This window comes from Bidens hawaiensis, unplaced genomic scaffold (assembly GCF_021521415.1).
Source record: "Bidens hawaiensis isolate Kalapana, Puna unplaced genomic scaffold, B.hawaiensis_p1.1 tig00004839_1, whole genome shotgun sequence".
In the NCBI taxonomy this organism is placed as follows: domain Eukaryota; kingdom Viridiplantae; phylum Streptophyta; class Magnoliopsida; order Asterales; family Asteraceae; genus Bidens; species Bidens hawaiensis.
In genome coordinates, this window is record NW_027491303.1 from 1,601,202 (window position 1) to 1,615,741 (window position 14,540).

Genomic DNA, 14,540 nt, shown 5'->3' on the forward strand with positions numbered 1-14,540 from the left:
TGTCAAGCAGTTTAAAGATTGATTTGTTTGATGAAAGCACGATTACTTTTAGTTGTAAACACGATTACTTTTAGTTAGGGACGGGGATCATTTGATATTCGTTAGTGATTCGAGTCGGACGGTTGAGGAATCAAATTAACAAGATGGTGAATCTAACCATCACTTCTAATCTCTGTATTTTATAATCTCTTGGTTTTTACATTCTTACTAATATAATGAGCGGTATTTTAGTCACTATGATAATGAATTCATGGCAAGAAGGCAATATATAAACGCCACACACATATTATATGTATCACAAGATAAGAGAACTTCACCATACATATTACACAAGCATAGGACGACTGTTTTTATTGTTACTATTACTAGGTACTTCAGACGGGTACGTTATACAACATACTACCACCCCGCACGTTCCGGTACTAGGTGAAACTGCTAGAGAAGCTTGTACATAGTAAGGCGGTCCACATCTTCTTGAGCCAGTTGAGGAGGGGTGTAGCATCCATGAAGATCCTCAACAACATACTCCTACAATACAAAACAATGATTTAGGATGTTTTATGTATTACATTGTTATGAAATTTAGAAGATGAATATACCTGTGTAAGCTCTTTTTTCGTGAGAATGTGATAGTGCCATTGAAAGATCCTTTGCATTGCCATGGTAGCCACAAGAAAGCCGTACCCGAGACCAATAAATACAAATACAACCACAGCACCGATAATTATAAGAATACACACATCCATTGTGGCAGGAAAAAAGTCCAGCATTCCCCATCCGAGAAAGCAATTCTGGCATCCAGCAACATGCGGGTCGTTGTTGCAAGACAGACAATGAACCGCCATCCCAAAAAACCCAACCAGCACAAAGAAGCCAAACACACCTGTTCAGCAATTAACTTTCAACCAGATAATTAAAACTGGTTTATGTCAAAACGTGTCAAAGTTAACATTGTATCAGAGAAAACATACCGACACAATAGAAGAACGGTAAAGGATCAGTTGAGAGTATAAGGTTCAGCTTTTCAGCAAGAGAAATTCTGAAATGTGCGTCATTGTCAACAAGGTATGCAATGCCTCCAAGCAGCCCAACCAGCTGAATGAGCGACTCATTTGATTATTAAGAGTAGGCGAATGAATAGTAGTTGGTAATGCATGATAACAATAATGATAATAAGAATTCTCACCATTTGCATAGCCAGAAAGATAATGATAACATCCCTTGCAACAAATAGCCTGTATTTTATCTTTGGCCAGGAATGGGCGCTTAGCTTGACGACTCGAAGGTGATACTGGGCCTTGCACGTTGTGCAGTGTGAAAATGCAAACCCTTCCTATTGAGAGTAATTAACACATAAATGTGTTAAAACTTAGAACTGGTTTCCAACAAATCACAAAGGTTAGGGTAATCAAAGGCATTACCTTGACAGATCGCCAGTGGTCAAGGCATGAGTGGTGCACAAACTTTTGGGTGCCTTTGCATAAGCATGGAGAGATCAGCTCACCACCTATGGAACAAGAGACAAATGTAAATGACGAAGTAGTTGCGTAATGAGAGATATTTGTTACCAAAGAAGTGAGAACTAAATGTGAAAAATTATAGAAAGTAACAACATTATCATCAGCCGGAGATAACTATATATGGCACACACAATGATGGTGCTTCACTCATGCGCCTGACGTGCACGCTGTAACATCTTAGGCAAATCCCACATTATTCTATTATGTTACCTGGCCATAAAGAATGTCCCACCTAAAATATCATCAATGTGTTTTGGTCGCAATGCTTGTGAATGTGAGGAGAATTCCACAGTTAAGCGCGCCCGCATAGGAGTAGTTTAGGAAGAGTGACAACCTGGGAAGTCTCCACCTCCGCTTACAAAAAACAAATCCGGGCGCTTCTTGTGGGCAAGCTGACAATATTGGTGGTACGAGAGGCCGAATGTTACATAAGCACACGTAGTGGTGTAGATGCACACGAATACGGCGCAATGCTGACGCACACGGATAAATGTGACGCTTACGCACACAGACACAACGCGAAAGTGACGCACACAGATACAGCGCTAAGCTAACGCGCGCACACAAGACACGATGTTGACGTAGCATACCAAATTTGTTGGATACTTAGTGATTTCACCGGCCGTGAAGACCAAATCTTTCTACTCTTTTCGCCTTACAAAAGCGCAAAAATACCAAAAGTGCAAAAAAAAAGTACTCGTTGGCCGTTAATTAGTTAAGGCACGCATATCGTATCTCTCTTCGCTTACTATAATTACACCGTCACATCCATAGCCGGTTAGCCACACAATTACATATGCTGCCTTGCAGCTAAGTTCAAGGAAAGTTATAAGCTGTGTGATTGACAGTGTAACAACATTTCACAATAAAATTTCAAAAACTTTAACAAATACCACATATTCCAGATCAATGATTTAAATAATATCACCACCATGCATCAAATGAACTCAGACAACCTTCTTACAATTTTATATCTATTTTGAAGCATGTAGGCATCAAGATCCACTTTACTAAATCATCAAATAAACATTAAACTTTAATTTCTTTTCTCACCGATCAAATGAGATAATCAAAAACTATGATAAGAAATTAATAATCATCTGAAAGACAATAACCTTAAGACACCACATAAGCAGCAAACAACTTTGTAGATACATATTTGATCACACAAGCGGTCCACGCATTATTAATATATTACTTACACCTATAATATAATCACAAACAAAGCATATAACTCTAAAACTAAACAAATCACTTCATATATAAGCAAATTAATTTCAAAATTACTGAAAACCATAAAATATATTCACCTGCATCACCCGCGCCTTCAAGACAAATTCGACAAGTGACCATACCTCCTGCTTCAACATCATCATCATCATGAAAGTGCATCTCACTTAAACGCGGAGCGTTAACGATTGTCAAGGACGGAAGCAGATGATCATCAGAATGATCGCTCTCAAAACCGATTTCTTCTAGCTCAATCTCACGGCTCATCTTCGCAACTAACCTGAGTTATCTTTTGCACCACAGAAAGTAGAATGCGTATATGAGAGAGAACATGCAAGACTAATGATTTATAGACAAGTGATTACTATTGTCAAGGCTAAAATTAGCATGAGAGTTTGCAATGATCATATTTGTCTAAATTTACATGTAGAAACATTGAAGAAGATGTATATAGAGAGCCTTGTGACCTCATGACCGACTAATGTTACGTGAGTACTCATCTAATTCTATTTATATCTTTTACCCTAATAAATGCCAAGGAAATACATGCACTTTCTGTTTTGAGTCTTTAGACAGACCATTAAAGTGCTCAAAAAAGCATTATATATGAATGTTGTACTAATCAAAGCTTTTAATATTACATTATAATAATAAATTAGATTAATTTTTATAGTGTGTTTCTCTAATATTCGACCTAATTGGGATACAAGTTAGTGATCATTTGTTCGTTAGGGCAAATAAAGTTGTTTTTCTAATAGAGTGAAATTATCCTTGAGAATGAAAGTGATAGTAAGAATGGCATAGGTCAAAATAACTATTTTCGGTCTATTAGAAATAAATTTGATTATTAAAACAAAATTTGCTTAATATAATGATCAGGAGTACTTTTTAACTGAACGCGTTCTAAACATGGCCATCACCGGTGAGACCTTTTCTTTAAAACGGATACTTTAAGATAAAGTTGCGTGTGTGAGATCAAACATTCAAACGAGAACCACCATTCGATGTAAAAAGAGAAAAAGGAAAATTTATTTCTAATCCCTTATTCAATTTAACTAGTTTAATTTATGGATATTAGTTTCTTTTTTTACAACGACGACTTTCATGTATGTTAGGCCGCCACACTTCCCAAATTTGAATAGTCTCGTTGCCCACTCCGACTGAACTATGTTGTTTTAACTCTGCCCACACTAGTTAATCTCATTTATTTAATAAGATGAATTTTTTTTACATGATAATTAGTTTATATCATATTTATTTCAAATATAAAAAGAAATAATTTTTAGGGTTTCTCTCTTTTTCCTACTTTAGTCGCTCAATTTTATATCTCAAACCGTAAATTTATGATGGAGTGAAGACTGAAAAAAATCAATTAATAAACAAGCCTGTATTATTATTCTGGTCTTGACTGGTGGTAAAGACTCTTGTCTTTTTAGAAGAAAACTAGGGTTCAAGTCCTAATACGTGAGTAAAAATACTTTTAGAGTAGTTTAGAAGTAATGTTTCTAAGGTTTGGTCACATGCGTAAATTTAGTCCAAAAACTATTTTTTTTACATTTGAACCCTTAAGGTTTCAGATTCTTGTCATTTTCGTTCAAATTGCAAACTCCGTTTATTTTCTAACGTTAAACTGTGGGCAATTCTATCTTTATACCTATTTTAATGAAAATGATAGTTAATACCAAATCTTAAGAATGATTTTATAAGACGAATATTACATATAAGCATTTCACTGTATATTATTAAAAATAGCTTAAAAATGTTTATTTTACACATATTTTACTAAAAATATATAACTGTTTATCTATTTTTAACTAGTTTTTTTACTAACTTTTGATTTTGATGTTTTGTGTAAGTTTTCATTCTAATCTTTTACTTTTTTTTAAATAGAAATTTATTCACTTTTACATACACATATATAAAGGATGGTTCAAATAAAAATCAGGATACTTGAAAACTCAAAAAATTAGAATACACTAATTTTTTTATTTTTTGTTATTTTGTATATTATTAATGTTTACAAAACAAAAGAGAAATCTATTTATCTAATAAATGAATACTTCATTCTGTCACTTGTCACTCTCTTAACATTTCTCACTTTTTTTATCCGTTTTCAATTTATCGAATATGGATCATTACCCGACCCAAGTTTTTTTTTTCCTAAATATCAGTGTTTTGGTTTTTCTTTCAACACCATGTAACCCTAGGTTTAGATACATGTTTTCATCTTGCGAAGAAGACCTACCGCTCCTATTTTCCAATTCAACTCAAATCGAAGGTTTTCTGCCTATTTGGTAGGGAAAAGCCGGTTTACAATGTTTTCGGCGCTGGAAAACATATGCTTCTACTTCTTTTATCTCGATTTCGAGTCTGTTTTTGATTGGTGTAATTAGAACTCTAATTTCATCAATTCACGATGGATATATTCATCTGCCGCTTCAGTTATTGATCGATATCTATTACAGATAAGTAATTTCATCTTAATTTTTTTATTTACTCATGTTGGGTATGAACAAATCTTATTGTGTAATGATGTTATTTGCAGATTATGATTTTAGAGACAATCCTATATGTGGTTCCAATATACTATTAACCCAAACTCATTCAACCAATGTACACTGCAAGTAAGCATTCCTTTTGTTATTTGTTATTAATTTTTTTGATTTACATTCTCATATATATTGTGTATGCACAAATCATATCGTATGATAAATAATGTAATCTATAACAAATTTGCATTTTTAGTAGGATTTTTATATTGATAGTCACTTAAGATCGTCCCCATTTTAGGTTTCAAGTGACTGACTTAATTGAATGTTCTTAACTACCAATTTTGGTTGCATTTTATATTTTTGGTTTGTAGGATGATGAAGATGACTTTGAGGACACATGCTTTGCTACAAAAGTAAGATCAATTTGCATACTGCACTTTAGACTTTTCTAATGTTCATGTACTTTTTGTGTTAATCTTGAGTAGTTTCAAACTTTAGTTTAGACATTTTTTAACATTTATATACTTTTACGGTCCAGATTTGACAGTTTTTAGGACAAAACGTGAGCTAAAATTTTAGATAAAATGGCAAAAGACGTCATTTACGTTTGACCCGATTTTCATTAGACGTCCTTTAATGAAAGAAATAGCAAAAGGCATAATTCATGTTTCAAATTCCTTTCACGTTTCGTTCTTTGTCACTAACCTAGTTAAAATTTTTCGTTAAATTTAATCATGTGCAAAGCACATGAGGGTATATCAATCATTTCAATATTTTATTTAAAAATATTTTAATATATAAAATTAAAAAATTACATATCTCTCACTTTTTCTTTCTTCTCTCTTCCTCTCAGGTAAAACATATCCACCGCCATCCTCCACCACCACCAGCACCACAGTACCACTACCACCATAACAATATCATAACCACCGTTGCCGGTCCCCAAAATAAGTGCAATAAAATGCATACGCACTAACGAATTAAAGGATCTCTTCCATCCCCGGTGGTGGCCGGAGCCACATACCCTCCGAAGGTTTCAATCCGGTACCTAATTTGTACCACCACCACCTGAACAACACCACCGTCGTCGCCGCCGGTCCACAAATTAGGGCTTTTTGCACAGTTTCCTTAGATACCAAATTAGGGATTTTTTGTCGTTCAAGTTTAAGTAAGGTAAATTGTAGTTTTACGGATTGATGAAACAACGCCGTGTGCCGCCGATAAAGAAGATAGAAGACAACGAAGCAATAAATAAGAGATCTTACAATAGGAGAGTGGTTGAGCGGTGAGAGATTACCGTTGCTCCGGTCAGTCCGCGACCAGTCGTTTTGATGTGTGCTGGAGAGAGAGAGAGAGAGAGAGAGAGAGAGTTACTGGTGTGATTGAATTGTTCAACTTTGTCATGTTGAACAACTTCACTAAAGGTCTGTGGGTGTACTAGAACATATTTTCATGGCTTTTGTTTACATTTATAAGATATACAGCACCTACCCGCCAGAAATTGGATGAGGTGGATTTAGGGACCGGCGGTGGTTGTACTCAGGACGGTGGCGGTGATGGAGGTGAAGGACGGTGGCGGCGATGAAGGTGGAGCGGTGGCGGTGATGGAGGGTAAAGAGGCAAATAGGTATTTAGATGAAATCAGTTTATAATTATAAATATATTATGCGTATATAATATATTTATAGATATATTATATGTAATATAATTATTAAAATATTTTTTAAACAAATGGGTAAATGACCACACTGTCCTCATGTGCAAAGCACAGACTGGATTTAACAGAAAAATTTAACTGGGTTAGTGACAAATGACGTAACGTGAAACAAATTTGAAACATGAATTATGCCTTTTGCTATTTCTTTCATTAAAGGACGTCTAATGAAAATCAGGTCAAACGTAAAAAACGTCTTTTGCCATTTTGTCAAAATTTTAATATCATAAACCATAACCGAATTGTTGAAAATGAAAAACCGAACCGAACTAAATTGTTTTTAGAACCGTGAGCTAAATTGTTCTTTTAGTTAAGATGAGGTCTTTTCCTGTTAAGATGGCCCTTTTTTCCGGTTGATCAGTTGATGGTATGATTAATATCCCACTCATGGAAGCTTAATGTTTATAATTATAATTTTTAAAGCAAAAGTCGGTTTCCTCTTGTCATTATAAGATAGTACAATTTGTGTATTTGTAAACATGATTTTATAACTATTGATCCCAACCTTAGATTGATATACAGTAGTACAGATTGAGAAATAAATCATGGTTTCCTCACATGAGTGCTTATTTAAGTTGTTTTTTTTAATATAATACAATGTTACCAATGCTAAACTTGCTAAATGATTTTTGTTTTCCAGTTAGTTATATGAATTTTTGATTTGCGTGTTAAGAGGCTGATCTGCTTATGCGGAAGGACAAGAAGGCATCCGGGTGGGATCCTAGGTGACGTGGCGATTATCTGGTTTCTATAATATTGGTTATTATAAAACATAATAACCCGTTTCTTACCCGTTTCCAATATATGTTGTTCATCCCCACCATATTCTATCTAACATTCGATTTAGGCCACAAAGAAATCAAAACTGAACTATCTGTTAGTTTCAAAGTTAGCAATTTGACACCTTCGTATTGGAGCTGCTGTTGGTGATCATCATGGTGCTCTTCGTGCTATTGAACTGTAAATTGCGAATAAGTTAATTTTCAAATAAGTTAATTTTTTGCGTAGCTGCGTTAATAGATCGTAGGCATAGGATCCATTAAACATTTTTTGGAAACCGTAAGCAATTCAATTTCAACATCTGATTCCATGAATTATATGAATGCTCTGTGCATTAGATATGTATAAAGAATTTTTTTTTTATCTTTCTTTGCATTTAAAACAAAACATGATTATATTGCTTTCCTACATTTGTTCAGATACGCAAAAAATAGTTGACGGGCCTTCAATGAATGATTGGTCTGGAAGTTATGGTGCAAAACAAAATGCCATTCTTATTATAACAGATGATTTTGAAATCCTTTTCACTATTATTTAAAATAATCAAATGTCATTCTAAGAGGTAAACCTCATAGCACTCACCTATTTGTAGATCCATTTCAATTCTTATTCGTATCCATAATACTGATTGTATTACATTATATTATCATTTGATTGAATGTGAAGATGATGATTTTAGTGATGAAGATGATGTTAATGTTCAAGATGGAAATCATATTTTGGTTACAGATGTAAACATCTTATTGGAATTTATTCTCTATCAAGTGCATATTTGTGATAATTAGCTATTGATTCATACATAATTAAGGTATATAGTATGTTTTGTAGTCAAAATATGAAAGCAATACACAATTTTTTTTAATAAAAAATACAGCTATAACATTTGTTTAGATTGACACCTTATTTATAATGCGACTTCTAATTGTATTAACAATATATGATAATTGTGTTGTTAATTGTATTGTGGTGAATATTTGAAGTTTAAAATTTTCATCAATTTTCCGTGTGATACACGGGACTCAAACTAGTATAAAACATATAGGTAGTTCGAGAAAGTGCATACATGTAGCTCGTAATTTATATATATTTACCTCGTGTGAGAAAGATATATGTAATGTACTTTGCAAAATACATGTATGGACTTTTGCTATCTGCAGACTTTTTTTTTACTTGTACTTTGGTTTTGGTAAAGATTAATAATATGCATATAAAAGAATGAAAAAAAGATAATCAATATTTCTTTCACACGCAGAGTTAATAAAGTTTTGTTTAAATTAAAATAAAAAAAAAGTAAAAGGTTTGAACGAAGATTTAACAAATTATCAAAACCCAAAAGTTAATAAAAAGAAAAATCAACTTGTTAAAAATAGAAAATAAACATTTTTATATCTTTAGTAAAAATTGTGAGTAACATACACATTTTATAAGTTATTTTTAATAAATATATATTGAAACGGTTAGATATTTAATATTCATCTTATAAAATCGTCCTTGAGGTTTGGTCACAATGCTATTTCCGTCCAAATAGATAAAATGAAGAAAAATCCCTTGAATTAACGTTATAAAATATATGGAGTTAGCGCTTTGAATGAAAATAACAAGAATCTAAAACATCAAGGATAAACAAATACAAATCTTCACCAATAAAGCACATGATGGTTAATCACCACCACCAACCAAAACACATTGTCTGCAACAACCACCACCCATGGTTCACAGCCACAACCCACCACCCACCACCACCACCATAGCCCAACATTCGCCACCACCATCGTCCATCGTCTACCACCACCGTCCATCACCACCACCCACCGTCCACCACCACCGATTACTAACACAGTTCGTACATCACCACCAGTTTATTTTAGCAGTCTAGAGACATTAAAAAACAGTCTTCTTCTTGCAAGCTGCAAAGGTTTGGTCAACCTCTTCTTCTACAGATGTGATCCGCAAACTGCATATATTTTACATCTGAAAAAAAAACACCACCTTAGTTAAATGGTTGGGTAGATTGTTTGAAAAGCTAAAATGATAATAAAACACATGAAAAATGCATGTTGTGTCAGGATCTCCATGACCAAACCATGGATATACGGTGTAGGATGTTGGGTTCGTAGGCCTTGTTGGCCCGGTTTATTATATGAAGTCAAAAGAGGAGACGGGTGTGGGCGGTCGGGCCCAAGCCCGGCCCGGTTTAGATTTCTTGCATAATAATTTACTAACCCTAGTTCAGTCTCTATATAAACAACATTATGTACTTGTAATATTTGGTCACTCAATAAAGATATACCTAGTTGCCACCCGTGGACGTAGGTCAGTTTAGACCGAACCACGTTAAATCCTCGTGTTCGTTTATTGCTTTCGTGTCGTGTTCGGTTTCGTGTATGCGTTTAATCCTAACAAGTGGTATCTAGAGCTTAGGTTCGGATCACACGAAGAACACGTTGAACCGTTTCTTACGCCGTTGTGTCACCGCTGGCAGTTGCTAGGGTTCCACCGCCGTCGAAAGAAATTTCCCGCCGCCATATTAGATTGTTGTTGCTGCCACTTACCATCGCCGCCAGAAGCCGCCGATTACGGTTTTGCTGTCGCACCACCGCTAGTCCGCCGCTAGGTCCGCGCAAGTAAGAAAAATCGATCGCCGACTGAGGCTTTGCTCCCTAGACGTCGACGATTGATGTGTTCAGGTCCTGTGATTTATTCGAAAGCTTTATTGACCACCGTAAGCCAACGCTTGTTGTTTTGAGTTGCGAAGAAAAGTAGTTTTGACCAAATTTGTTTTTGGTTTGACAAAGGTAGTAGGTGGCCCATACTTTGGCAGAATAGTCTCCTTTTTCTTGTTTTTTTTACTTGGGCAGTAAAACAAAAAGCAAAGGAATTAAGTTGAATTATTTTTTTGGGTTGAGATCCTATTTTTGCAAAGTACGAGCCAATAACGATTATATCAAGATTCTATTTTTCGTTGAAGAACAGTTTCAAATCAGAATAAATTTAAAGAAACCGGGAACCAGTGCTAACCGCGTTTGTCAGGTTTTATTGTTTCAGTTTAAAATTTCAGTTTCTGATTTACAGTTCGTATTTCCGCTGCGGTTTAAATAGGTTGATTTTTAACAGGGTTCAGTAGAACAGCCGTTAAGTTCAGGCTCGTGCCATTGCTGTGTCTGTCTCTGTTTTTTATCCAGTTTTTCGTTTTAGTCATTGTTATGGCAGAAGACGGAAAGGTTTCGATACAGAAGTTTGACGGACAGAAGTTCGGTTGGTGGAAGATGCAGATTGAGGCACTACTTTGTCAGAAAGACTTGGATGTAGTGCTTGAGGATGAAAAACCAGAAAAGCTGTCAGAAGCAGATTGGAAGAAGTTAGACAAGAAAGCTAGGGCTTGTATTACTTTGTCGTTGTCGGAAGATGTGGCGTTTAACATCATGAAAGAAACCACAGCACGTGGTATGATGGAGGCGCTATCCAACATGTATGAAAAGCCTTCGGCAGCGAATAAAGTCTATCTTATCCAAGAGCTAGTGACAACAAGAATGAAAGAGGGTGGGTCAGTTACAACTCATATCAATAATCTTAATTCGATCTTGTCCCGCTTAGTGTCAGTTGACATTAAGTTTGATGATGAAGTTCAAGGCCTCTTGTTATTATCCTCTTTGCCCGACAGTTGGTCGCAAACAGTGACTGCAGTTTGTAGTTCGTCTACAAATATTACTTTAGATGGGATTCGAGATCTGATTCTGGGAGAAGATTCAAGACGCAGAAGTTCAGGTGAATCATCAGGCAATATGCTAGTCACAGAAGGTAGAGGTAGGGGAAAACAGCGAGGCAGTGGGAGCAGGAAGAGGAGTCAGTCTAAGACTCGTAAGGATATTGAATGTTGGGGTTGTAAAGAGAAAGGACACTTCAGGAATCAGTGTCCGAATGGTAAGAAAGAGGTGAACGTTATAGAAGACGACACAGATGACGGGGTCAGTAGTGATGAGGCTTTGGTTTGTAGTGTTGAGAGTAGCGTTGATGCTTGGGTGATGGATTCTGGTGCATCGTTTCATGCCACTCACTGTAGTGAAACGATGAAGAATCTTAAATTTGGGGATTTTGGAAAGGTTCGACTAGCGAATGATGATATTTTAGAGGTTACGGGTATGGGAGACGTTGATTTGATAACTTCAGCCGGTACTTCTTGGACTTTGAAAGACGTGAGGGTTATTCCAAGTTTGAAGAAACGTTTGATATCAGTTGGGCAGTTGGATGACCAAGGGCACGATGTTAAGTTCGGGAATGGGCAGTGGAAAGTAGTCAAAGGGAATCTCGTTGTTGCTCGTGGCAAGAAAATGGGTTCGTTGTATATGGTCGATATGTCATCGAAAGGAGTGGATCCAGTTTTGGTGAAAGACAAAATCCGGTTCACAGAATCTCGTGGGCAGAAGAAGGTTCGTTTTGCAAGTAACAAACCCAGAGCCAAAGTGAAGATTCAGGATGAACGAGCTAGGAAGGTTAAATCAGTTGGGGGACATCGTGACAGTGGGAGCACAGATCGTGTTTCAGTTACAGTTCCAGGTCGACAGTGGATTAAAAAAACCAGTATTCCAGCTGTAAAAGTCTCTCCAATGAATTGCTTGCTGAATATGGAGAGTGTTTGTTCTCAGGTTATCTCAGGATCCGGTAGTTCGTTACAGTGGGAGCCGGTAGGGACAGAGAACGGGTCAGGGGCAGTTTCAGCCATGACTGACGTGTTGGAGCTCCGGGGAGCTTCAACGGTGTAACATCCTAAAATTTATAATGTTGAATAAAGAAAGTTATGTTTAGTAATTTCACGTTTTAGTTATTTAATGTCGAGTAAGGAACGGGTCTTGGGCTTAGTTATTTTATGAACTCGGCCTGTCTCGACCCGTAGGAAGCCAACCCGAGCCTAACCAAACCCGTAGTATATAAACGAAAGTTCTTGACACTTCCACCATTTTCACCATCTTCCTTCACTTACACCCACCCAAACACTCTCATTTCTAGAGAGAGAAGCTAGAGAGAGAAAGTTCTCAAATCACAAATCCGAGTCCACAATCTTGTTCCTAATCGTTTTTGGTAAGTCCCCCTCGAAAATCATCCGTTTTCATAACCATTTTCGACCTCAAATCGAGCAAAAACTCCCATTTTCGTAACTTGAGTTTTCGGGTCAAAAACCGCCTTGTTTTGGTGTCAAAATACAAGCTTTTGTGTTTAAAAGTACTAGGGATCGATAGCCCTTTCAATCCCGAGCATTTCCATGTCAAAAACTTCGATTTTGGGTCAAAAATCTGGAAAATCTGGAAAACCCGTGGGTTTCTCCGTCGCCCAGCTTGAAGGAGTCGAATCAGACTCATTCGATCGAACCAGTCGATCGAATCAGTCCATTCGATCGAATGCGTAGATCGAACAAGTCCAGTCGACCGAATAGGGAAGCAACCGAATGGTCTCCAACTCATTCGATCGAATGAGTTTTGTATTCGATCGAATGAGTGTTGTATTCGATCGAACGTGTTCCTATTCGATCGAACGTGTTCCTGTTTGATCGAACGTGTTCCTATTCGATCGAACGTGATGTATTCGATCGAACGTTCCTGTTTGATCGAACGCGTTCCTATTCGATCGAACGTGATGTATTCGATCGAACGTGTTCCTATTCGATCGAACGTGATGTATTCGATCGAACGTGTTCCTATTCGATCGAATCAAGCCAGAACCAAGCTGTTTCCAAGTTCGCCTAAGGTTTAACTTCGCCTGAAGCGAAGTTCGTCTATAAAATAAATTAAAAACCTAATGGAAAATGTGTTAAGGCAGTTATCGAAAATAAAATTTTTCCAAGCTGACCTGGCAGCTTAACCCCAGCCAGGGGCTCTGCCCCTTGGACCCCGCTAGGGGCTGCCGCCCCTAGAACCCCGCTACCAGGGGCGCTGCCCCCGGACCCCCGTTCGTTGTGGGTCATATAAAGATAGAAACGCAACATAAGTAGTAGTAGCTAATTGATACGTGTAAATATTATACAGTTAGCCGTGCGCAGCTCAAGAGGGGAATAACTATTAACGGAGAGCGTAACAGTATTCAGGTGAGTTTCTAGCCCCATTTATGTGTTATGTTTTCGGGGCTGTGTGCATACTCGATGTGTTGTTAATACATTTATCCTAAGTGATAAGTGTATGCCATATGTGATATATGTGATGGATATGAATGGTTGCTTGTCGGTACGCGAACGATCTTCGGATATTGCGCGTACTGTCAGGTCAAAAATAAAGGTACGAATATTATACATCGAAGATGTATGAACATTACAAATGAATACTTGTTGGGGCGTGAACGATCTTCGGATATTGCACGTATCGACAAGAGGTATGGTTGTTAAATGAATGATGTAAAGAACGCCTAGGGTGTTCTTATGCTATGATGTAATTATTGTATATGTGAAGTAGGTGTATGCAGTTACACGAATGGTATGTGAGTTCTACGTTCGACATAGTAAGTTAGGATGGCAAATCCCTCTAGCTTTTGTCGGACATAGACTCGGCTGGTGATGGCGTAGTTAAGGACTGCGGGCCTTATACGTAAAGTAGATGATAGATGTAAACGTAGTTAAGGACTGCGGGCCTTATACGTAAAGTAGATGATAGACGTAAACGTAGATAGGGACGGTGGGCCTTATACGCGTTACAGATAATAGACGACAACGTAGTTAAGGACTGCGGACCTTATACGTATTATAGATAGGCATCAGCATAGGAAAGGACTGTGGACCTTATACGTGCTGTAGTTGTATTGTGGTAGCATAGGGGAGGACTG

At 36.8% G+C, this 14,540-nt stretch overlaps 1 protein-coding gene across 1 annotated transcript; it reads right to left on the minus strand.

The window, feature by feature from the left end:
• Positions 1-435: 435 nt before the first annotated feature.
• On the minus strand, positions 436-3,017 carry LOC143628212 (uncharacterized). Its single transcript, XM_077097857.1, has 6 exons — positions 2,831-3,017; positions 1,422-1,507; positions 1,187-1,333; positions 972-1,095; positions 600-883; positions 436-528 (listed from the first exon to the last, which is right to left on the minus strand). The coding sequence occupies exons 1-6, from the start codon at positions 3,015-3,017 to the stop codon at positions 436-438; spliced, it is 921 nt and encodes a 306-aa protein (XP_076953972.1).
• Between the last annotated feature and the right edge of the window lie 11,523 nt (positions 3,018-14,540).